Genomic DNA, 21,594 nt, shown 5'->3' with positions numbered 1-21,594 from the left:
TCAGATCTCCAGCCCAATCAGCATCAACAAAGCCATGAATATCCAACATTCTGTCCAATCCTGGTCTTCCTTGGTAGCACAAACCATAATCACTAGTGCCACGCAAATACCTGAAAACCCGCTTCATTGCTGTCCAGTGCTCCTTCCTTGGTTTTGACATAAACCTGCTCAATACTCCCACTGCATGTGCAATGTCTGGTCTAGTACAGACCATTGCATACATCAGGCTACTGACTGCACTTGCATATGAAACACGAGACATGTCCTCCTCCTCTTCTTGTGTCTTGGGACATTGTTCAACAGATAACCTCACACCTACAGGAATAGGAACCTTCACCAGTTTACTATCCTGCGTATTAAACCTCTGCGGTATTGTTTCAACTTACTTCCTCTGGTTTAACCAGAGCTTCCTCTTTGCACGATCTCTTTTAATTTCCATGCCCAAAATGTAGTTTGCAGCACCAAGATCTAATAGAAGTTACCTTGGCAACAGGAGAAAAAATATCACCAAAATCAATTTCGGCACCTGGGAATAACCTTTTGCTACTAACCGAGCTTTGTATTTCTCCACTTTTCCTTCTGCATTTGTCTTCTTTTTGAACACCCATTTGCTGCCAATGGGTTTCCTTCCAGCTGGCAACTCCACCAGATCCCAAGCCTCATTTTTGTGCGAAGATGCCATTTCATCAACCATGGCCTCTTTCCAGAGTTTTCCAACCTCTGAATCCACTGCTTCCTTCACAGTTCTGGGATCATCATTAGTCACAGACAAAGCAAAATTTGAACAAAAAGCAGATGGACTATACCTTTTTGGCTGCCTTTTTTCTCGAACTGATCTTCTCACACCCGGAGTTTGTGGCTCTTCATCTTCTGATTCCTCCTCTGTTGTAGAGTCTGATTCTTCTTCCTTAAGCTCAAACTCTATCTTCTCAGGTTCCTTTGGTTGGACTTCATGTTTAATAACATCTTTTACCTCTCTGAACACCACATCTCGGCTGTACACAACCTTCTGTGTGACTGGGTTCCAAAGCTTATAACCCTTTAAACCATCCTTATACCAAAAAAAGATGCACTTTTCAGATTTACTATCCAACTTGGTTCGTTTCTCCTTTGGAACATGTACATATGCATTACATCCAAATACCCTCAGATGTGAAAGAGAGGGTTTCTTACCAGTCCATACCTCTTGTGGAGTCATATCCTCCAACGTTGATGAAGGTGACTTGTTGACCAGGTAATATGCAGTATCCGCCGCCTTTGCCCAGAATTTTTTCCTAACCCGGCACCACTGAGCATGCTTCTTGCCCTTTACATCAATGTCTTATTCATTCTTTCTGCAACTCCATTTTGCTGAGGTGTATATGGAGTAGTCTTCTGTCGTGCTATACCACACTTCTTACAGAATTCTTCAAATTCCTTGCTACAAAACTCTCCACCATTATCTGTCCTTAGCACCTTTATCTTCTTCTTTGTCTGATTTTCCACGAGAGCCTTAAATTCTTTAAACCTGTCAAAGGCTTCAGATTTCTTCTTAAGGAAATATACTCATGTATTCCTTGAGAAGTCATCTATAAATGATACATAGTACACAGACTTACCCAGTGATGGAACCTTCACAGGTCCAAACACATCACTGTGCACAAGTTCTAATATCTGTTTCGCACTCTTACTACTACCATTCTGAGGAGAGATAACTCTTTACCTGATTCTGCTTCCCATATACACAATTTTCACAGAAATCACAAATCCAGAGAGCTATACCTTGTATTCGAGGAAGATAGCCAAGTACACATACCCCACCTTCATCTGAGGTGGTTTTCGCCTCTGCAGAAGGAGTCTCATCAAATCCCTTTCCTTTGTCAGGAGCTTTAGATTTACAGTGCCTTTTGAAGTGGCCTTCCTTTCTGCGTTTCCAGCACACCACCTTTACAGGTTTTCTTGGAGATTTAGATCTCCCTCTAGATTTAGATTTCCCACTCGATGACTTATTTTTGTTTTTGTTCTGGGACTGTCCTCGTACAAACAAGGCATCACCATTCTGGCTCTCCATATTTTTCTGTCTCATCTCCTCCGTCAACAAGGATGAGACTATTTCATCAAACTGCAAGGCAGTTGCATTGCTGCCTATTGCAATAACCAGACTATTCCACGAATCTGGTAGAGAACACAACAAATTGATGCACTTATCTTCATCTGAAATTTTAATATCAACAGATGCTAACTGAGTTACCACTGTATTAAATGCATTTAGATGCTCTGTCACTGAGTCTCCATCTTTCATCCTTAGGTTATACAACTTTTTTCGCAGGAACAGTTTATTCACCAGAGACTTAGATTGGTACAAAGTCTCTAACTTGTCCCACAAAGCCTTCGCCGTAGCTTCCCTTGATACATTCAACAATACTGAATCTGAGACACACAATCGTATTGTGCTCTTTGCCTTCCGATCCAACTTCTTCCATTCTTCATCAGACACTCCCGTTGGTTTAGTACCCGGATCTACTGCGATCCACTAATCTTTATCCACCAACAGATCCTCCATTTTGAGTTTCCACAACTCAAAACTCTGACCATTAAATTTCTCGATCTCTATCTTTCCACTGCTCGCCATCTTCTTTCACTACCAGAATCGATCTCACAGATTTCCCACTGAATAGGGTCTACCACAGGCCCGAGCGAAACCCCTCAGCAACAAAGGTGTCCCCTTGAAGCCAAAACAACTCTGATAGCAAATGTAGGTTTTAACCCTGTATAGAAATTACTTGCATACGAATTCTAAAACATAGAAAATAAACAATGCGAGAGCATAACACATAAAACACATATACACAGAGATTTTCCCCTGGATCCCAAAACCGGGACTACTAGCTTGATTTTTCATTATGTTCCTTTCAATGTTACAATACATATTTATACATGCCGAAGCATCCAATACCATGGACCGAAAACCATCGCGTCTAAAAAACATGTGCGAAAATCATGCACAATACCATAGGTGGGTCCGACCAACCTAACATAGGGTCCAAAACCAAAATATAAAGTGGGGTTACGGGTACCTCTCAAACCCCCTGTGACCTCCCCCCTTCAACTCCCAGGTAACTACGTGGGCTAGTCGTGGAGGGAATATAACACAACCCAACAGAGCTAACTATGAAAATTGAAATAAATTGCTCTAAGCATAGAACATACCTAAACTTAACATTTCCCTATATTGTTACCATGATATTGTTGTGCGAATGGTAGACAATTGGTGCAATGTCATTAGGGAGGCTTGAACAAAACTTTGACCAATTGAAATGGGCTCCTGCACTTGCAATAGGCCCAACTATGAAAATACGAAACTAATCACCAGCCTCATTGCACTCTCTCAGACCCAACACACGCTCACTGAGAAGCCTCTCTCAATCTTGTGCTGTTGTTTGTCTTATCCTGACCTTAGCCCTACTCTGGATGTGATGGATGGCTGAGATTAGATCTCGACTCACTTGAGATAGACAACTAAGATTAAAACTTAATTTAAGTTTTAATTTTGGCTCAACAAGCTAACATATAATTATGTGCTTTTTCCTAAGTTTAACTTAGGCCAAGTTACATCAATAAATATTCTAAGGTTAAATGTGGGCAACTTCTACATGCCTAGACACAAGGCCTATGCAGAAGTATCTGCTCAAGCTACAAACTTCAACAATATATAAGGGAATGCTCCTTTAAAAAAATGAAAAATTCCTCCTTCCAAGTCCACATTACTGTTTTACCAAATTTTATAGCTCAATGAATAAAAAGAAAAAGCAAAATAAAATAAAATAATGACCATTGAGTTCTTCTGCCACCGATAAGCTTAAATTCTTCTTTGTTGACAATGAGTTCTTCTATTGATTATGGTTTCCCTATGTTGTTACCATGATATTGTTGTGTGAATGGTCGACAATTGGTGCAATCTCATCAAGGAGGCTTGAACTAAAGTTTGACCAATTGAAATGGTGTTGTTCCCCTTGAGAATATGATATATGCATTCACATTTATGTGCAATGACTATTTACCATAAATGTATGTCAACTACTCTTGAGTGATCAACTTTTTCAATTTTGTATATGGAAAGCAAAAGCACTTTCCTTATGTAATTAAACAACACATCATCGTATTCTATTTCTCACTCATGCCATCCTGCAGAAATATTGTCTTGTGAGTACTCATAGTATTTTACAATCTTTCTTAATAATAATTGATGGGAACAATTATTGGGTTTCAACACTAGTTGTTTTTGAATTGAGTGGAGGGCCTATTAGAAATTTCTTATTCTATGTTTTTTTCTTGTAGCAATAGTTGTAAGTAATTTGTTATACCTTATTATTATCCAAAATATTCCAATTTTTTTAGATACCATTTCTACAACCAAAATCATTTTACATATTGCCCAACAATTACAACGTTTGTGTTTCATACAATAAGAGCCCACTGATGTCTTAAAATTTGGCTTTAATGGCTATTAAAACTTGTATTAGAATTTTAAATGAAGTTAAGGAATCCTAAAATATGTTGAAGAATGTAACTAGTGTCAGTTGTCATAATTGTATTTGTCAAAAGAAAATAAAAATAAATTTTATCGTAAAAGAAAAAATATTTTTTGAAGCACGGGTTTCATGCTCCTTTATTTACTTTCTAGGTCATAGCCTCCATTGAAGGCTTCTAGGTTTTTTCAAGAATCAAAAGAGTCTTTGCCACATTTAGTAGACCCTTCTTGGGCTTTTGTATCATGTAAAGAAAATTATTTGAGTAAAAAGTGTCATTTGTCACTTCCTCACCAAGTTGGCCCTGTCCTGTAGAAGTCAGCGCAAAAAGAGGGAATTCAACATTGTGGAAGCAATATAATTAGAGGCAACTCGACTCATTTGAAGCATACACTCAAAAAGTTCGATCTGCAAGAGAAAGAGGACAAAAAAGTGAACAAAGACCTAGTCCAAGGAAGAAGCAAATTGAAGTTTGTAGCATCTATCTCTCTCACACGTGCAAGTTTTTCTAGGGTTTCTAGGCTGGTTGTGGGGTCAAAATTTTTGCAGTAATTGCATGTTCAAAATTCTGAAGTTGGGAGGCCGAAATTTTGTATTGAAGCAGTTATTGAGGAGCAAACAGTTGGAAGGTTTTGCAGAGTTCATCTTACTAAAAGGAAGGGATGACTTGGTGATTGGAGGAGGTCTTTGTCAAGGTCAAAAGGTCTTGGATTGTCTCAATTTGATTTGAATCTATTAGTGGAAGAGTTAGACTGGGTTTTCCCTTGGATAGGGGTTTTGATTTGGTTGAGTGCCTATATCTTGTGTTCCTTGTTCTTGTGATCTTCATGCAATTATAATTTGGTAATTGTTTGATGAAAGATAACATAATAAATAAGTAAAAAGAAGCCAACATACATCACAAGTAATTATCAAGAAAAGAGGAATCAAACCCTAATATCTACATGCATTGATTTCTCAACATGGTATTAGAGCTAAGGTGAAGGAAGGACTATTTGAAGATCACTTTGTTGGCTATCATTTGAAGGAAGAAAAAGCATCTTGGAAGAAAGGATCACTCTCTCAATGGCAAGCTATTTGAAGATGGGACTCAATCTCTTAAAAATTGCAGGAAGCTTCATTGGAAGGATCATCTACAAACTATCTAGAAGAGTCAAGAATGAAGGATTCTTGGTTGCACTTACAGGTACACTAAATGATGACAATGCTTGGATTATTGATAGTGGAGCCTCAAGACACATGACAGGAGAAAGTGGACAACTTCATACTCTATCAAAGGGATCATCATCACATGCAGTGGGGCTTGGCGATAACAACAACTATGCAGCCAAGGTCCTTGGATCTACGTCATTGAAGCTAGAAAGTGGAACAAAGCTACACCTCAACAACATCCTCTATGTCCCAGGTTTGAAAAATAATTCACTTTCCATTTATTTTTCAGAAGATAAAGGAGATAGAGTTGCTTTTGTAGATGGTAAAGTTTTGGTTGAGTGCCTATATCTTGTGTTCCTTGTTCTTGTGATCTTCATGCAATTATAATTTGGTAATTGTTTGATGAAAGATGACATAATAAATAAGTAAAAAGAAGTCAACATACATCACAAGTAATTATCAAGAAAAGAGGAATCAAACCCTAATATCTATATGCATTGATTTCTCAACTTGGTATTAGAGCTAAGGTGAAGGAAGGACTATTTGAAGATCAATTTGTTGGCTATCATTCAAAGGAAGAAAAAGCATCTTGAAAGAAAGGATCACTCTCTCAATCACAAGCTATTTGAAGATTGGACTCAATCTCTTAAAAATTGCTGGAAGCTTCATTGGAAGGATCATCTACAGACTATCTAGAAGAGTCAAGAATGATAAAGGAGATAGAGTTGCTCTTGTAGAGAAGTTTTGGTTCGGGGAAAGGATTCTGAAAAAGAAATGGTTATTGGGATTCGTGAAGGAAGACTATAGAGTTATAAAGTTGATTCTGAATCATGTCCGTAAGACTCAGATCAGAGGATGAAAATGAACCCTTGTTCTCCCATCAAACTTTGGCATATAAGATATGGGTAAGTTAAATGGTGAAGGGCATCCCCAACATCAAGGAGGACCATGAAGGAGTATGCAAGTGTTGTGTCTTGGGAAAGAATACTAGGAAACCCTTTACAAGCAGCGACACAAGGTCTAAGGAGATATTAGACCTCATTCATTCTGATGTATGTGGGCCCATGTCTGATAAATCTCTTGTAGGCCACCAATACTACGTGACCTTCATTGATGATCACTCTAGAAAGAGATGGCTCTATTTTTTCAAGACAAAAGATGAAGTATTCTAGATCCGGAGTTGAGACCCTGACTGAAAGGAAGATAAAAACTCTTAGATCTGACAATGGGGATGAATATACTTCAAAGGAACTTATAGCTTATTGCAAAGAAGCAAACATTAAGAGGGAGAAGGAATCCAGAACAAAATGGAGCAGCAAAAAGGAAGAATAAAACCATTGAAGAATGCATAAGGACTATGATATTTGATCAAGACCTACCAAAATTTCTATGGGGAGAAGGAACCATGACAACATTATACATACAAAATAGAAGTCCTCATAGAGTCCTTGACAATATGACACTAGAAGAAGCGTTTTCAGGGAAGAAGCCATGTGTAGACCATCTCTGAATCTTTGGATGTCCCACATACATTCATATTCCAAAAGATAAGTGAAAGAAGTTAGACGACTCTAGCCTTATCAAAGGCTTATAAAATCTACATCAAAGAAGATAGACGAATTGAAGTTAGCAGAGATGTTGTATTTGATGAAAATCACGCCCACAAAAGATCAAGATGCCTATTTGAAGAAGAGCAACGTGACAAATCACCTACAAACCTAGAGCAAGAAGGACCAAGTGAACTTATTCAATCTACAATCATTGCCGAAACAAAGAAGAGGCTAAATTGGTTAAAAGCTACACTTGAAGATGCCTAAAGGCTAAGAACATGGAGCGACAAAAGGAACTTTCAAAGAAAGCAAAAGACCGAAAAGATTCTTAGGGTATGCAACATACATGACAAATTTAATCGAAGCAAAACCAACTACCTTTGAAGAAGCCGCCCATCAAGAAGAATGGAAGAAAACAATGCATGAAGAATACTAATCTATCAAGAAGAATGGGGTTTGGGATATCGTTCCAAGACCTAGTGACAAATCTGTTGTCACTTCCAAATGGATTTACAAGATCAAACTTGCCATTAATGAAAGCATAGACAAATACAAAGCAAGATTTGTTGCAAGGGGTTTCTCTCAAAAGGAAGAAATAGACTATGAAGAAACCTTTGCTCCTACTGCTAGATACACTACTATTAGATCTTTGGTTTCGCTAGGTGCAACTATGGGATGGAATATCCATCAAATGGATGTCAAAACAACCGGAAGGCTTTGAGATAAATAGCAAGGAAACTCATGTTTGCAGATTAAAGAAAGCTCTATATGGCTTGAAGTAAGCTCATATGGCTTGGTACACAAGAATGAATGCCTATCTATTAAGGATTGGCTTTGTCAAAAGTTCTGCCAATGCAAACCTGTACATCAAAATAGTGAAGAATGAACCAATTATTATACTTTTGTATGTGAATGATTTATTTGTTACAGGCATGGAGTGCATAATTCTAGAATGTAAGAAAATGCTGGCAGTAGAATTTGAAATGAAAGATCTAGGACTCATGCACTACTACTTGGGCTTGGAAGTTTGGCAGAAACCCGGTGAGATATATCTTGGTCAAGGAAAGTACATAATCAAGATGTTACAAAAGTTTGGTATGATGGATTCCAAGCCTATGACTACTCCCATGATCACAAATCTAAAGAAGTTGAGAAGCTCTGACTCTAGTCCCGTTGATCCTACAAGTTATCGTAAGTTGGTGGGCTCTTTGATGTACTTGGTGAATACTAGACTTGACATATGCTTTGTTGTAAACGTTCTTAGTCAATTTCAGTTGGAGCCTCATCATGACCATTGGATAACTACCAAGCACATTTTAAGATACTTACATGGAACTATTCATCACTGCCTGAAGTATGATGGGAAGGAAATTAAATTGATAGGTTTTACCGATTCTGATTGGGGTGGCAGTGAGACAGATGGAAGTACTACTGGTGGTTATTTCAGTTTGGGATCTGCAATGATTTCATGGATGAGTAGAAAACAAGATCTTGTTGCTTTAAGTAGTGCTGAAGCCGAATATGTTGCTGCATGTGAAGTAGGAAAAGAAGTTGTTTTGTTAAGGAAACTCTTATTAGATTTGTTTGGAGGGCCACTGGATCCTACAGTGATAAATTGTGATAATCAAAGCAGCATTAAGATGTCCGAAGACCCCATGTTTTATGCTAGGACAAATCATATTAATGACAAGTACCACTACATTAGAAGTTTGGTGCAGGATGGGTTGTGAAGCTACACTATATTTTGACAGATGAGCAAGTCGCTGACTTGTTGACGAAATCTCTTCCAAATAAGAAGTTCGAATATTTCAGAAGCATGCTTGGATTGGTTGATATTACAAATTTTGTAGATAGGGAAAGATGAAGCATCTTGGGCCACAAGATGCTTGGCTTGTGATGATGTCTAGATCCCGAAGTAGGGAGGGTATCATAGGTCATGTGGAGCTCCGACCTTGGATATGATACCTAGATCCCTGGGTTGGTGTTAGAGCTAAATCCTGATGGTACCTATAGAGACTAAAGCTTGGAACACACCTTAGTCCCACCCAGTTAGATTCCTTGGTTAGGTATCTAATATGTAGCACTGTGTGTGCCGTGACTCTTCATAGATCATGTCATTTTGAGTTCATCCATGTACCTATGTATATATGTAATTATGAATACCTCCCTAGTTAAGAGGGAGTGTTGAAGAATGTAACTAGTGTTGGTCTTCATAATTGTATTTGTCAAAAGAAAAGAAAAAAATTTTATTGTAAAAGAAAAACATTTTTTGGAGCATGGGTTTCATGCTCCTTTATTTTTTAGGTCATAACCTCCATTGAAGGCTTCTAGGTTTTGTCAAGAGTAAAAAAGAGTCCTTGTTACATTTGTTAGACCCTTCTTGGGCTTTTGTATCATGTAAAGATAATTATTCTTGTCTAAAGTGTCATTTGCCACTTCCTCACCAAGTTGGCCCTATCCTGGAGAAGTTGACCTAGAAAGAGGGAATTTGACCCTATTGAAGCAGTATAAATCAAAGTGGAAAAAATTGACCTAGGGAATAAATAGGCAAGGGTCCGAAAATTGAAAAATTTGTTAACGTCGGAAGGTTTTTGAAAAATTCGGCAAAAACTCGACAAAATTTGAAAAGTATAAAAATATTCATTTATAATTTTTTTTTAGCATCTAAAGTATTAAAAACATTAGATAAATGCATTGCCACATAAATATGAAAAGAAAGCTAATATATATAATATAAGATGTATAAGAAGTCTAGTGCTACATCACATATCGATAGTGAATCAAGTCCTGAATCCTAAGTCTTGACTCAGCCTCAAGAGTCAAAGTATCAACAAACAATTTAATAAATGTGTATCATGATTCATCATCATGAGTCATCTACATGTCATAAACTAATAAATCCCTGAGTTCCTCTGCCCCTTTTATGGGAAATAGGAAATGGCTTTGCCTTTTCTTCTATAGGAAGAAGGCCCTACCCCTAGGGCTACAAATGGACTCTGTCATCCTCTAGAAGCAAAAATAGGAGGTTGCCTCTGTCCTTTGTTGCTGTCCATCCTAGATGGTGGTTCCTCCTCCTCCTCCTCTACCTCTCCCTCCCCTACAATTGCTACCTCCTCCGGCTCTAGTGCGTCTGGATCCACCTCTAACCAATCAGGGACTATGTCCATGATAGAGCTCTCAGTCTCAATCCTCCATGCAATAGTGGTATCAATTTGGTCCAATGAGATGGCTTCCACGTCAGGGGTTTTTTGAAGTTGTCTCACCCACAATCGGATAAATTTCCTCTTCTTGGGCAATGACAAACACCTCCTCTCTCCACAGCGGCAAATCACAAAGGTTAGAGTGCAAAATGAGTCGAAAAATCAGCCTTTTCTTAACTTATACGCAGGACGACACCTTACTAGTTTTTGGATAAATTTCGATTTCATCCCAAGTTTTACGATTAAATCCTGTGTTTTTCATTTTTGAAAAAATCATGAAAAACTCGGCTGATAAAATCAGCGAGTTGAAAAAATCGGGAGTTCCCAGTGTTATCGAGTCTATTTCCACATTGGTATAAATAGAGGCAACTCGACTCATTTGAAGCACACACTCAAAAAGTTGGATCTGCAAGAGAACGCGGACGAAAAAGAGAACGAAGTGCAGGAAAAGAAGACCTAATCCAAGGAAGAAGCAAATCGAAGTATGTAGCATCTATCTCTCTCACACATGCGAGTTTTTTTAGGGTTTCTTTGCTAGTTGCATGTGCTGAAATTTCTGCAGTTTCAAAATTCTGAAGTTAGGAGGCCAAAATTCTGGATTGAAGCAGTAATTGAGGAGCAGACACTTGGAAGGTTTTGCAGAGTTCATTTACTAAAAGGAAGGGCTGACTTGGTGATTGGAGGAGGTCTTTGTTAGGGTCAAAAGGTCTTGGATTGTCTCAATTTGATTTGAATCTACTAGTGGAAGAGTTGGACCGAGTTTTCCCCTGAATATGGGTTTTTGCCTAGTTGAGTGCCTATATCTTGTGTCCCTTGTTCTTGTGATCTTCATACAATTTTAATTTGGTAATTGCTTGATGAAAGATAACATAATAAAGAAGTAAAAAGAAGCCAACATATACATCACAAGTACTGATCAAGAAAAGGGGAATCAAACCCTAATATCTACATGCATTGATTTCTCAACGAAATACTCTCTTTTTGTGCATCCATTTGATCATAAAAGTCTCATAGGTCTTCCTAATCATTGAACTTTCAAGCATAAAATAGGTATAAAGCTTCATTCAATGAAAGTTGAATGTTATATCTTGTTATAAAACTATCTCTACTACTTTGCTACCTCTAAATGGATCCTAGATTATCAAGTGTTATTCCGAGGCTCCACTTTTGAGTGAATATGATATGAACTTTATTAAGCTATTAGGATTTCATTTATCTTTCCTTGCCCTTTTAATCAAGAAGCTTGAAATTCCTTCCGAGTGTCCCTACAATGCCATATCAAATTTTCCAGTTCTCGATCTTTGCAACTCCAATGTGCTAAATGCCAATGTGATTTATGTGGTAAACTTGTAATAGTTATCTTAAGACCTAGATCTATATGTTCTGAATTTTTAGTTTTCTAAATACAAAGAAAAATATAATGGTGATTTGTGAATTGCGAATTGCGATTTAGGATTTATTTGGTACATTGTTATGCATAAGAGTATAAAATTTCAGTGATTTATGTTTTAATTTATAGATATTATAATTTCAGTATTTTAGTATTTTGGGTGGGGTCCCCTATGTCAAAGATCCCGACATCCCCTATGACCTTCCCTATGACCTCGAATAATAATAAAAAGGACTAACTTATTAATATTGAAAATGAATATGTTAAGACTTAAAACTAATAAAATGGATGACGTTGTATGCTCCTAAGGACAATCTAATGCTAATAATCATATCTTTCAACAGTTAATAATTTATGGTTGCTACAGTAATGGTTTTTTGACTTGTAACTGCACGACTGAATGATCAGGTTGAATTTGGAAAAGTTGAAAACCAGGTATACAAATGCACTTTAACTATCTAGGTTCACTGGTGTATATCCCGAAACAGAGAAACATACAATTTCGTGACATACAAAAGATCAGTAATAGAAGCTCCCAATCCTGAATGATTTTTCAAGTTTGAATCAGTAGCCAAATGCAGAGATACGTGATGATTGGATGTCAAAAAATGTGAACTATTATCCTGCTTGTTTTTCTATTCTCTTATTTTTGGCTTCAAGTTAAGTATTTTTTTCCATCAAGTATTTTTACTGAAGGAGTAACTGGTATTAAACAAGTTTTCTCATATGTCTGTCTCAGATTTTCAGGATTATGTTTGTTAGGTTCTGCTCAAGTACTTGTTTGGATTTCAAAGCATCCAAGTCTGATTTTTGAAACTGTTTGAGTTCTAATGCCTTGCTTTCTTGTTTGCTGGGTTTCCCTACAAGGCTCTATTCTGCTTGTCTTGTTCTTCTTTCTATCCAAGATCAAACTGGTATTTTTTTTGAAGTCATAGATTTCCTTGATAGAAGTGTGTCTATCTGTAACTATTTTAAAGGGATAACCTGGTATTTCTTAAGTTTTGTCAGATATTTGTCTCAGGTTCTTCCAGATTTTCTTTGTTAGTTTTTGTTCTGGGACATGTTTGAATTTGAAAGTATCCAAATCTGATTTCTACACATGTTTGAGATCTAATACCTTCTTTTCTTGCTTGCTAGGTTTTCCTATAATGCTCTACTATGTTTGTAACGTTTTCTTTTGAATCCAAGATTTTATTTCTTTTATTGTTAGTAGATTTCTTTGATAGAGGTGTGTATATTTCTAGCCATTATAATGCATTTGTTAAATTTACTCCCTTTTTTTTAGATAATTTGATGGCCATGACATTTGTCTTTTAGGGTTGTATTATCAACTTATGGCTTTTCATTCAATATTACTTGAATTTTATTTTGGCATTTTTCTCCGAAAGGTCAATGTCTAGTTCATTCCTTTTGTTAGATTGGCGAAATGAAGATTTTAAAAATGTTACTAAGATTCAAATTTCCAGGTTCTAGAGATTTGCTAGTGTAGGTCAATATTACTTTTGGTGCATAATATAATTATAATCATATCCCTTCAGCATTATACAAATCTCATTCTGCTTTCTCTACTGTGTTGCAGCTCTCTAGATCTTCCAAATATTTGTGCTTCCATATACAATGTGGATCTTTGCAATCGACTACGGGCATTTCTTGTTGCATGCCCACCATCAGGCCCTTCTCCGCCTGTGGCAGATCTTGTTATTGCAACAGCGGACTTTCAGAGAGATCTAGCTAACTGGAATATCTGGTATGCATGTTAATTGTTCTTGTGTTATTATTGTTGCTTTTAGAGGTGTAACTTCAGTATAAAAAATTTAATTGCAAACTTCAATGTGTCTGACAAAAGCAATTTTTGTGGCATGTTGTATGTTGAACATTTGCAGTCCGGTAAAGGGAGGGGTTGATGCAAAGGAGTTGTTTCACTTATACATAGTCCTGTGGATTCAGGACAAACGGCTTTCATTGCTTGATTCCTGTAAGCTTGATAAGGTAGGACTTGGTGATTTATGTTGTTTTCTTTCTACATTTTCTCTGTCCTGTGTCCAGATGGAACTGATTGAAATCTCGTTTAAATGTTCTTCATTTATTCTTGAATCTGAATCATAATGGTTTCTTTCAAAGATTCAATATAATATGCTATATATAAAATAGCACATTATATATAAAGTTTCCATTTTTCCAAAATTTTCAGGAGTCATGTTTCTAATGTTTCTCATATTGGTTTCCAGTTTTTGAACAAATTAGCAGAGAGGACTTGTGTGATGCAAATGGGAAATCAAGGGTGGACTTGGTGATGTAGATGCTAGCTTGTTGTTGCGACTTTGGGGTGTCTAGGAGTAGTTTGGCGTGATGCCCTGTTAGGCCATAATTGCTAGTTAGGTTTGTTGTTATGGTGGATACCCTAGCTAGGGTTTGAACACAATTGGAGGGTTGTAGCTTGTGATAAGCAGATAGGACATGTTTCAGTGGCTTGTGATGAGCAGATAGGATATGTTTCAGTGGTTTGTGATGGTATGTGCTTGTATCTTCATTATGTTGGGACATAAGTTTGCTGTCCAAATATTGTGCATTGTAGATCTTGAAATCAGACATATGTTTCTTGTGTTAATGAGTGGTTTCTAGGGCTGTTTTGTTTCCTGATTTATCATGAACAGTTTGCAGAGATGTCAGGTGATTTAATGAGATATGGAGGATCTGAAGGGGCAGATTCAGGGCTTAATAAATCTGCTTAAAAAGTATTCTCCAGATCTGATTTTTGAAGGGGATTGAGCCCTTAGGGCTGTGAACCTTTTCCCCTTGAACTTCATTGTTTCAGTTTTTGTTTTCTTGGATTGGGCGGTACTGGTGATTTTGGTTGGATGGAAGTGAAATATATGCTGCTATAATTATTGCTTCATTTTTAGTGATGAGGCTGAAGGTTCACAAAAACAAATCTGGGGAACCTCAAGTATGGAGGTGAAATTTATGAATTTGTATCTTTTTTTTCCGAGGAACACCCATAATTTTATTCATCTTGAACAAACAAGGAAACAAAATTACATTCTTCAAATGCTGAAAGCATTCCATATGATAAGCCTCCTGGCGTATGAGCAAAAGAGAAAAACAACAAAATTGCATTTGAAAAACAGGAAGCTAAGTGTGATAATAATCACTTAACATCTCTTTCTTGCCTTTCTTTTTTCTGCATTTTCTATCCATCCCTTGAGGTCGGATGAACTGGAACCATAGCCAGCTCACATACTGATGTCTTCGGTGGAGATTCTTTGTTAGAATCTGAAGTCTCTGAAGAATGTGCTCTCTTTGTGTCCCCCATCGCTTGTTCTGTATTGTACTTCATTATCCTGCTGTTCTGATGACCGAATCTCTTGTGGTTTGATATCATTCTGCGCTTGGGGTTCACTGTTATTCCGAGCATTTGCAGCCAATTCTGTTTTGGTTGGATTGTTCTCCATGGTTTCTTCCACTTATCAGGAAATTTATGAATTTGTATTAAGAACGGACTTTCAAATTTTCCATGGTTGGTGAATTTGGTAATACGAGGATAGTGATTAAAGGTTGCATCCATCCCATACAGTTGTATAGAGCATGGTATATTTGGAGGAGGTCAAATCAACTGATGGGAAATGAGAGAATGAGGATGTAGCTGGTGGAAATGGGGTTGAATAGGCATCAAGTCAAGAGAGTGAGGAAAGTATCTAGAGAAACAGGGTAGAATAGGCATTGAAGTCAAATTAATGAAATGTTACGTTTTTGGACTTCTTATGTTTTAACTTTTTATTTATTTAGTTGTAGCAGTAGAGATTTCTCTACTCTATATAAACAGTAATTTGGTCATGTTATTTTTTTGTTTTTTGATTTTGTATTAGCAGGTTTGTTATTTAGTCATAGATTGAGATTGAATTTGCTTGGATTTACTGGTTGTGGTAGTCGGTCATTTATGTATTGGGTTCTCCTTGCTCACTCCTATAGGTGTGATTGCTTTCTTTTATTATCATTCTCGTTTAAATCAGCTTCTACACTACCATTATGAATAAGTCTTTCAACATCATGCAGCACAACTTCATAATATAGAGAGGGAGGGGGCCAATAACCTAGTTAGTCTGTACATTGAAATTGAGAGTTTCAGCTGTAGAGGAATAGTGTGTAATAGATAAAACAATTCATGGTAAAATACTAAAATAGTGTGATGTGTGGCCTAAATTTTAAGTAATTATGTTGGTCAAGTACCAATAACCTTAGTTAGTCTCTACATTGAAATTGAGAGTTTCATCTGTAGAGGAATGGTGTGTAATGGATAAAACAATTCATGATGAACTAGTGTGGCCTAAATTTTAAGTAATTATATTGGTCGTGTACCTGTTTTATGCTGGCATAATCTTCTCAACTAGAGCATCATATGCAATTGTCGCTCTAGTATATGAAGGTCAAATCAATCAAATACTCTCCTGTGTCAACTTGTAGTTAAATATCCCAGTTTAATGACATAATTCAAATTGTCTTTCCTTTTCTGTAATTGCGGGCTTTTAGCACATGAAAGATGTGTGATGCTGACTCTTTTCTTACAATGCTCATAGCTGGGGCTGTAACATGATTACTGGCCTTGAGGATCAAGCACTAAGAATTCACTACTTCTCACTTGAAGATTCCACTCGAGAAAGCCAATTTCCTATGCTTTGAACACTTTCATCAGCCTTTGCTTCCAATCCTTCTTGTCGAAGAATTTTGTACCAATTGGTGAGCTCTTCTATTTTTCATTTTGAACCTTGAGTTGTCCATGAATGTTGCTGTTTGAGGTCACAAACTACATGATATGGAAAATAAAAATGATTGAACCTTGGCTATCATGGTTCCACTGGGCTAATGACCTCTTCTAGCCAGCCTTGTAAAGCTCTGGAGAAACAAGACAGCTTGTAGGCTTGAGGTCAAGGATGTTCAGGTGAACTTGGGTGACTCCAAATTTGGTGCCTGAGAGCTTCCTTGACAACAGAGGGGACTGGAACAGGCAAGTAGTTCAACATTTGGCATAGATGTTGTGTTTTAGACAATATAAGAAAACTTTACAAAGAGAGACCAACAAACTGAGACATTGATAATTTTGGAAAGCAACATTAACCATGGCGAGTATTACAATAAATTGAAGTGATCTATGCAATTTAGAGTTGGTTAACATATGAGCTAAGTAACCCGACACGGGGATTCGAGATTCATAGGATTCCGGGGATTCGAGTGTTGGATTCGGACATGTTGACCCCCCCGAAACAGGACACGTAGGATTTGTTATATATATATATATTTATTTATTTATATATTAAAAATTAGATATTTCTTACACAAATTCTCATTAATGATACAAATTCATTGATTTCAAACATAGATCTTCATCTAGATGTTAGTTTTACTGTTTACAAAGTAAGTTAGTAACATTATAGCATGCATAGTACATACAAAATTCAAATACATGTCACATAAATCATGATTCATAAATGAAAGACAACTTACAAGATAGTAAGATAAAGACACTGACAGCTGTAGTTTTCTCATTAAGTCATCAAATCAAAATGTGTTACATAGGTAGTGCAATGCCAATGGCAAATAGAAATAGAAAATATAAAACAACTACAGGTATACAAGCCTCAAGGCAATAGGTAGCCCATGACTCATGAGTCATCAATCCTCATAGTCATCATCAGAATCAACATCAATGTCCTCATCATCATGGTCACCACTGCTCTCCTCTGCATCCTCCTCCTCCCCTGTATCCATAGTCGCCTCTGCATCCTCCTCCTCCCCTGTATCCATAGTTGCCTCTGCATCTGCTAGTGTGGAGGATGACCCTTCTAAAATATCACAGTCATCAAATCTAACAGGCTCTATCACTGGATCATTGAGATCCATGCTGGCCAATGCCAACTCAACACTGCTGTCCAGACCCATATCATCAGGAAAGTCATCCCACACCTTTGTCTTTCTCCTCAATCACTCTTCCCTCTTGTAAATAAGACAAAGGTTGGTGTGCACATACACCATTGTCTTCGCCCTGGACTGCTCAAGCCTGCTCTTCTTCACACTATACAAATTCCCATATGTGCTCCAATTCCTCTTGCAACAAGAGGATGAAGTCACCTGAGAGAGGAGCCTCATGGCTAATTGCTAAAGAGGAGGGCTTGTTGGCCCATGATTTGCCCACTAAGAATAGGGCTTCTTAGCCCCCTGTCTCTAATCACATCATATCCTGCAAATTGACCAGTGCCAGTGGAAAACTCTGCAAAGGCATCCTCCACCTCATCAAGCAATGCTCTATCCTGGAAAACTCGCATGAATGCATCTTTCCTCCCCTGTGAGATTTCACCATCCATGTGAGGAGGGAATCTACGGGAAGGTCCACCATTCAACCACTCATGGCTATAGTATTTTGGGTTCAATGAGTGAGCCAAACAATGTAAAGGTGTGCAATTCCTGTCCCATCTGCTGACAAGAATATCTTGCATAGTACCATAGAAGGCCTCTGGTGATGTCTCATACTCGGGGCACTCTGTAGAATAATGCTCCTCACATACTCAATCATGGAATCCCATCCCTCATAAACCTGTCCTAGGATGGGTTTGTTTGTATCTGCAAATTGAAGCAAAGAAATGATATGGTTCATGATTTGAATAATTAGATCTACCCTCTCCCACCAAGCATCATCTAGCACTGTGTCCTTCACTCTTTTAGAGGCTATTTGATCTGTCTTTCTCCAAAAAGACCAAAACTCAGAAATAACCATGGCCCCAAGAGCGGTCTTGACCTCCCTCAACCTCTTCAACATGATGAATGAAGAGGCAAACCGTGTATCAACAATCTTCAACAATGATAGATTGTTGTACTCCTTGTAGATAGTGAGGGCATTTGTATGATTTTGCACAAAGTTACAGATATGTCATGCATCCTCAATAATGTTACCAATCCAAATCACATCAGAAGCAATGGATTTCAGTGCTAAGTTCAATGAATGGACAATGCAAGGTTTCCAAAACACTTGTGGATATTTAGCTTCCACAATCATGCTGGCAGCTTTGCAAACAGGTGCATTATCTGTAATGATTTGCACACAAGAATCAACACCTACGTCTTCAATAACTTCAATAAATAACTCACCCATAAATTGTGCATCCTTGTATTCTCCAAGTGTATCCATTGCTTTCAATAAAACTGGACCATTCAAGGAAGACACCATGCAGTTGATGAGTGGGTGTCGTGCTGGATCTGTCCATCCACCAAAAACAATGTTAACCCTAGATGTTGGCCATGATGTTTTAATAGGCTCAAGCATTTTTTGCACCTCTTTTTTTGCCTTCGTCAACAATGTGGTTCTAAGCTTCTCTGAACCAAGAGGCACATACCGTGATGGAGACCCATGAGTTAGAGCTCGACACATCTCAATAAATAGAGGTGAGCGTGCAACATTAAATGATATGAAGTTTTGATAGAAAAAGAAGGCAATGGTGAGATCAAGCTCTTCCCGTTTCTCTTTTTGAAAAATATTGTCCATTGGACCAAGTGAAATTGTTTTTCTTTTTGCTGTTTGTCCCCCAATAGAACTCTCAACTGGAAATTTGGTGGTGCCTTTCCTAAAAAATGGAAGGGGGTCTTTATTCTTGGTTTTTCTTGATTTTGCAGCCACATTTGCCATACCAACAGTGAACTCTTTTTCCATTTCTTTCATCTTTTGTAAAAAAACAACTTTACAAGCTCCAACTCCACAACTTGGTAAAGCCAACAAATGGCCTTTCCCACAGTAATATGTGCTTTTGAAAGAACTGTGGCAAACGTTGCATCTTCAATTCACATTGCCTCCTCCCTTCCCCTTGGTGCTTGTCCCATCTCTCTTGTGACATATTTCCACAAGGGATATTTCTCAATGTTGTCTTTAGGAGGAAGTCTTCCCTCAACATTACTTGCAACAGACTTTGATGATATTGGGGGAGGAGGGGCATCTCCAATGGAGACATTCTTCCTCTTCCTTTGCCCTCTACTTGCTGCCCTTGATTGAGCCATGAATACTGTAAAAAAAATAAACAAAACATTCACAAATTTGTAAAAAAAATTCATATACAAACTGCTGTAATAGAAATACAAAAAAATAGAGATGAAATGCACTTACCTGGTGCTTGAATCGCCTTGCCAAACGCTCGAAACCCTTAGCTCCTTGCCCACAACTCACTATTTGCAAAAACGAATGAGAGAAATGGTAAATATTGAAAAGAACAATGTTGTTTTTATATCGCGAGTTTCACTTTTTGGGGATTCGAATCCCAAAATCGGGGCATGACCAGGATCCGATCGTGTCCCGTTAGGACACGTTGTGTCCCATTTTTGGATTCGAATTCCCATCGAATCGTGTCAGAATCGTGGGATTCAGACACGTGGCTTGTTTTGGACGAATCCTGTTTCAGAGCATATGATTAGTTTGACTATTGACAATGTCATAAATATAGATCCTAGAAAAGACTTTCATAAAATAAGGACTTCCTAGTTTAAACAAACTATCTACAAAAAGGTACTCTCACAACCAATATGGCTCACCAATTAAATATTCTAAATACTTGGAATATAAAGAAATCCATTTAGGATAAAATAATAATATATTGATTAAATGTATGAGTGATAAGATGATGATAGTACAATGAGGGCCTTGTATAAAATTTAAATATCAAAGCAGGTGTGCCCTTTCATTAAAAGTCATTACCGTTAGTTTAGGCATGTCCCTTCATTACGATGTTCTCTCCACTAGTTATTATTTATTTATTGTTATTTATATTTTTATATTTATTACATTGCTTTTCTTTTTCTAAATGCTTTGTACTTAAAGCATGTTTATTGAAGGGCTTTACGTTTTCGTTTTTGCTCGTAACGTCTTTGCATGATCCTCTATTCCCAATGCTGTCATGATTGATGATATGAGACAAGTGTCTAAGGGTTGAGCATAACAATCGAATTATGAAATGGTCAGACCAACTTAATTCAATTTTTTGTAGAATTGTGTGGTAATGGATTTTTTGATTTGGGAGATGATACGATTTCACACCTGAGCTTCTCTTCAATAGAACATGATCTTTACTTAGCTTTTCATGTTGATTTTGCTTTTGGTTAACTTTTTGTTTGTTTGTTTAATTTCACGCAAAAAAAAACAGTGTTATATTGTATGAAACGGTTACATGTACATCAGATATATTGAGCCAAAATGTTCAAACTTGAAACTACAAACCATGATTATAGACATAATCAGGCAGGTGGTCTAGAGAAAAATCAAAAGCTGGACAGAAAGGGGCGACAAGGCCTTTGTCAACAGATAGAACCTGCTGAGAAATCAATGCTAGAAGTAATTAGGGTTTGATTCCTTATGTTGGCTTCTTTTACTTCTTTGTTATAATATGTTTCATCAAGCAATTACCAATTTATGTGTATATGAAGATCATAAGAACAAGAGACACAAGATTTAGGCTGATAGCTAGGGCAAAACCCCTATAAGGGGAAAACCTAGTCAGAACTCTTCAATAGATTCAAAGACAAGGTGAGATAGTCCAAGACTTCTTTGACCTAGACACAAACATCCTCCAATCACCAAGTCAACCCTTCTCCAGATGATAGCTTCCCAACAACAACTTCGACCTAGAACTTCAACCTTGCAGCAGCAGAATTTCGGCCTTCCCAACAGTAGAACTTCGACTTGTAGTAGATTTCAGAATTTCGGCCCCATCAAATGCCCAATGACTTCGCACGTGTGAGGAATTGATAGCCCAAAACATCAAATA

General features: G+C 37.4%; 1 protein-coding gene across 1 annotated transcript in view; it reads left to right on the top strand.

Annotated features, from left to right (window-relative positions):
- The window catches only part of LOC149251220 (pesticidal crystal cry8Ba protein), a 162,130-nt gene that overhangs the window by 123,991 nt on the left and 16,545 nt on the right, over nt 1-21,594 (top strand). The window contains exons 16-17 of the mRNA XM_089459306.1: nt 13,380-13,547; nt 13,684-13,789. Of these exons, the coding sequence (XP_089315432.1) occupies nt 13,380-13,547; nt 13,684-13,789 (274 nt within the window). The remainder of the gene's footprint in view (nt 1-13,379; nt 13,548-13,683; nt 13,790-21,594) is intronic.

Source organism: Pinus tabuliformis, chromosome 7, assembly GCF_031772625.1.
Source record: "Pinus tabuliformis cultivar Carrire ecotype Pingquan chromosome 7, CPIR1, whole genome shotgun sequence".
Lineage (NCBI taxonomy): Eukaryota > Viridiplantae > Streptophyta > Pinopsida > Pinales > Pinaceae > Pinus > Pinus tabuliformis.
This window is presented reverse-complemented; position numbering and strand designations above follow the sequence as displayed.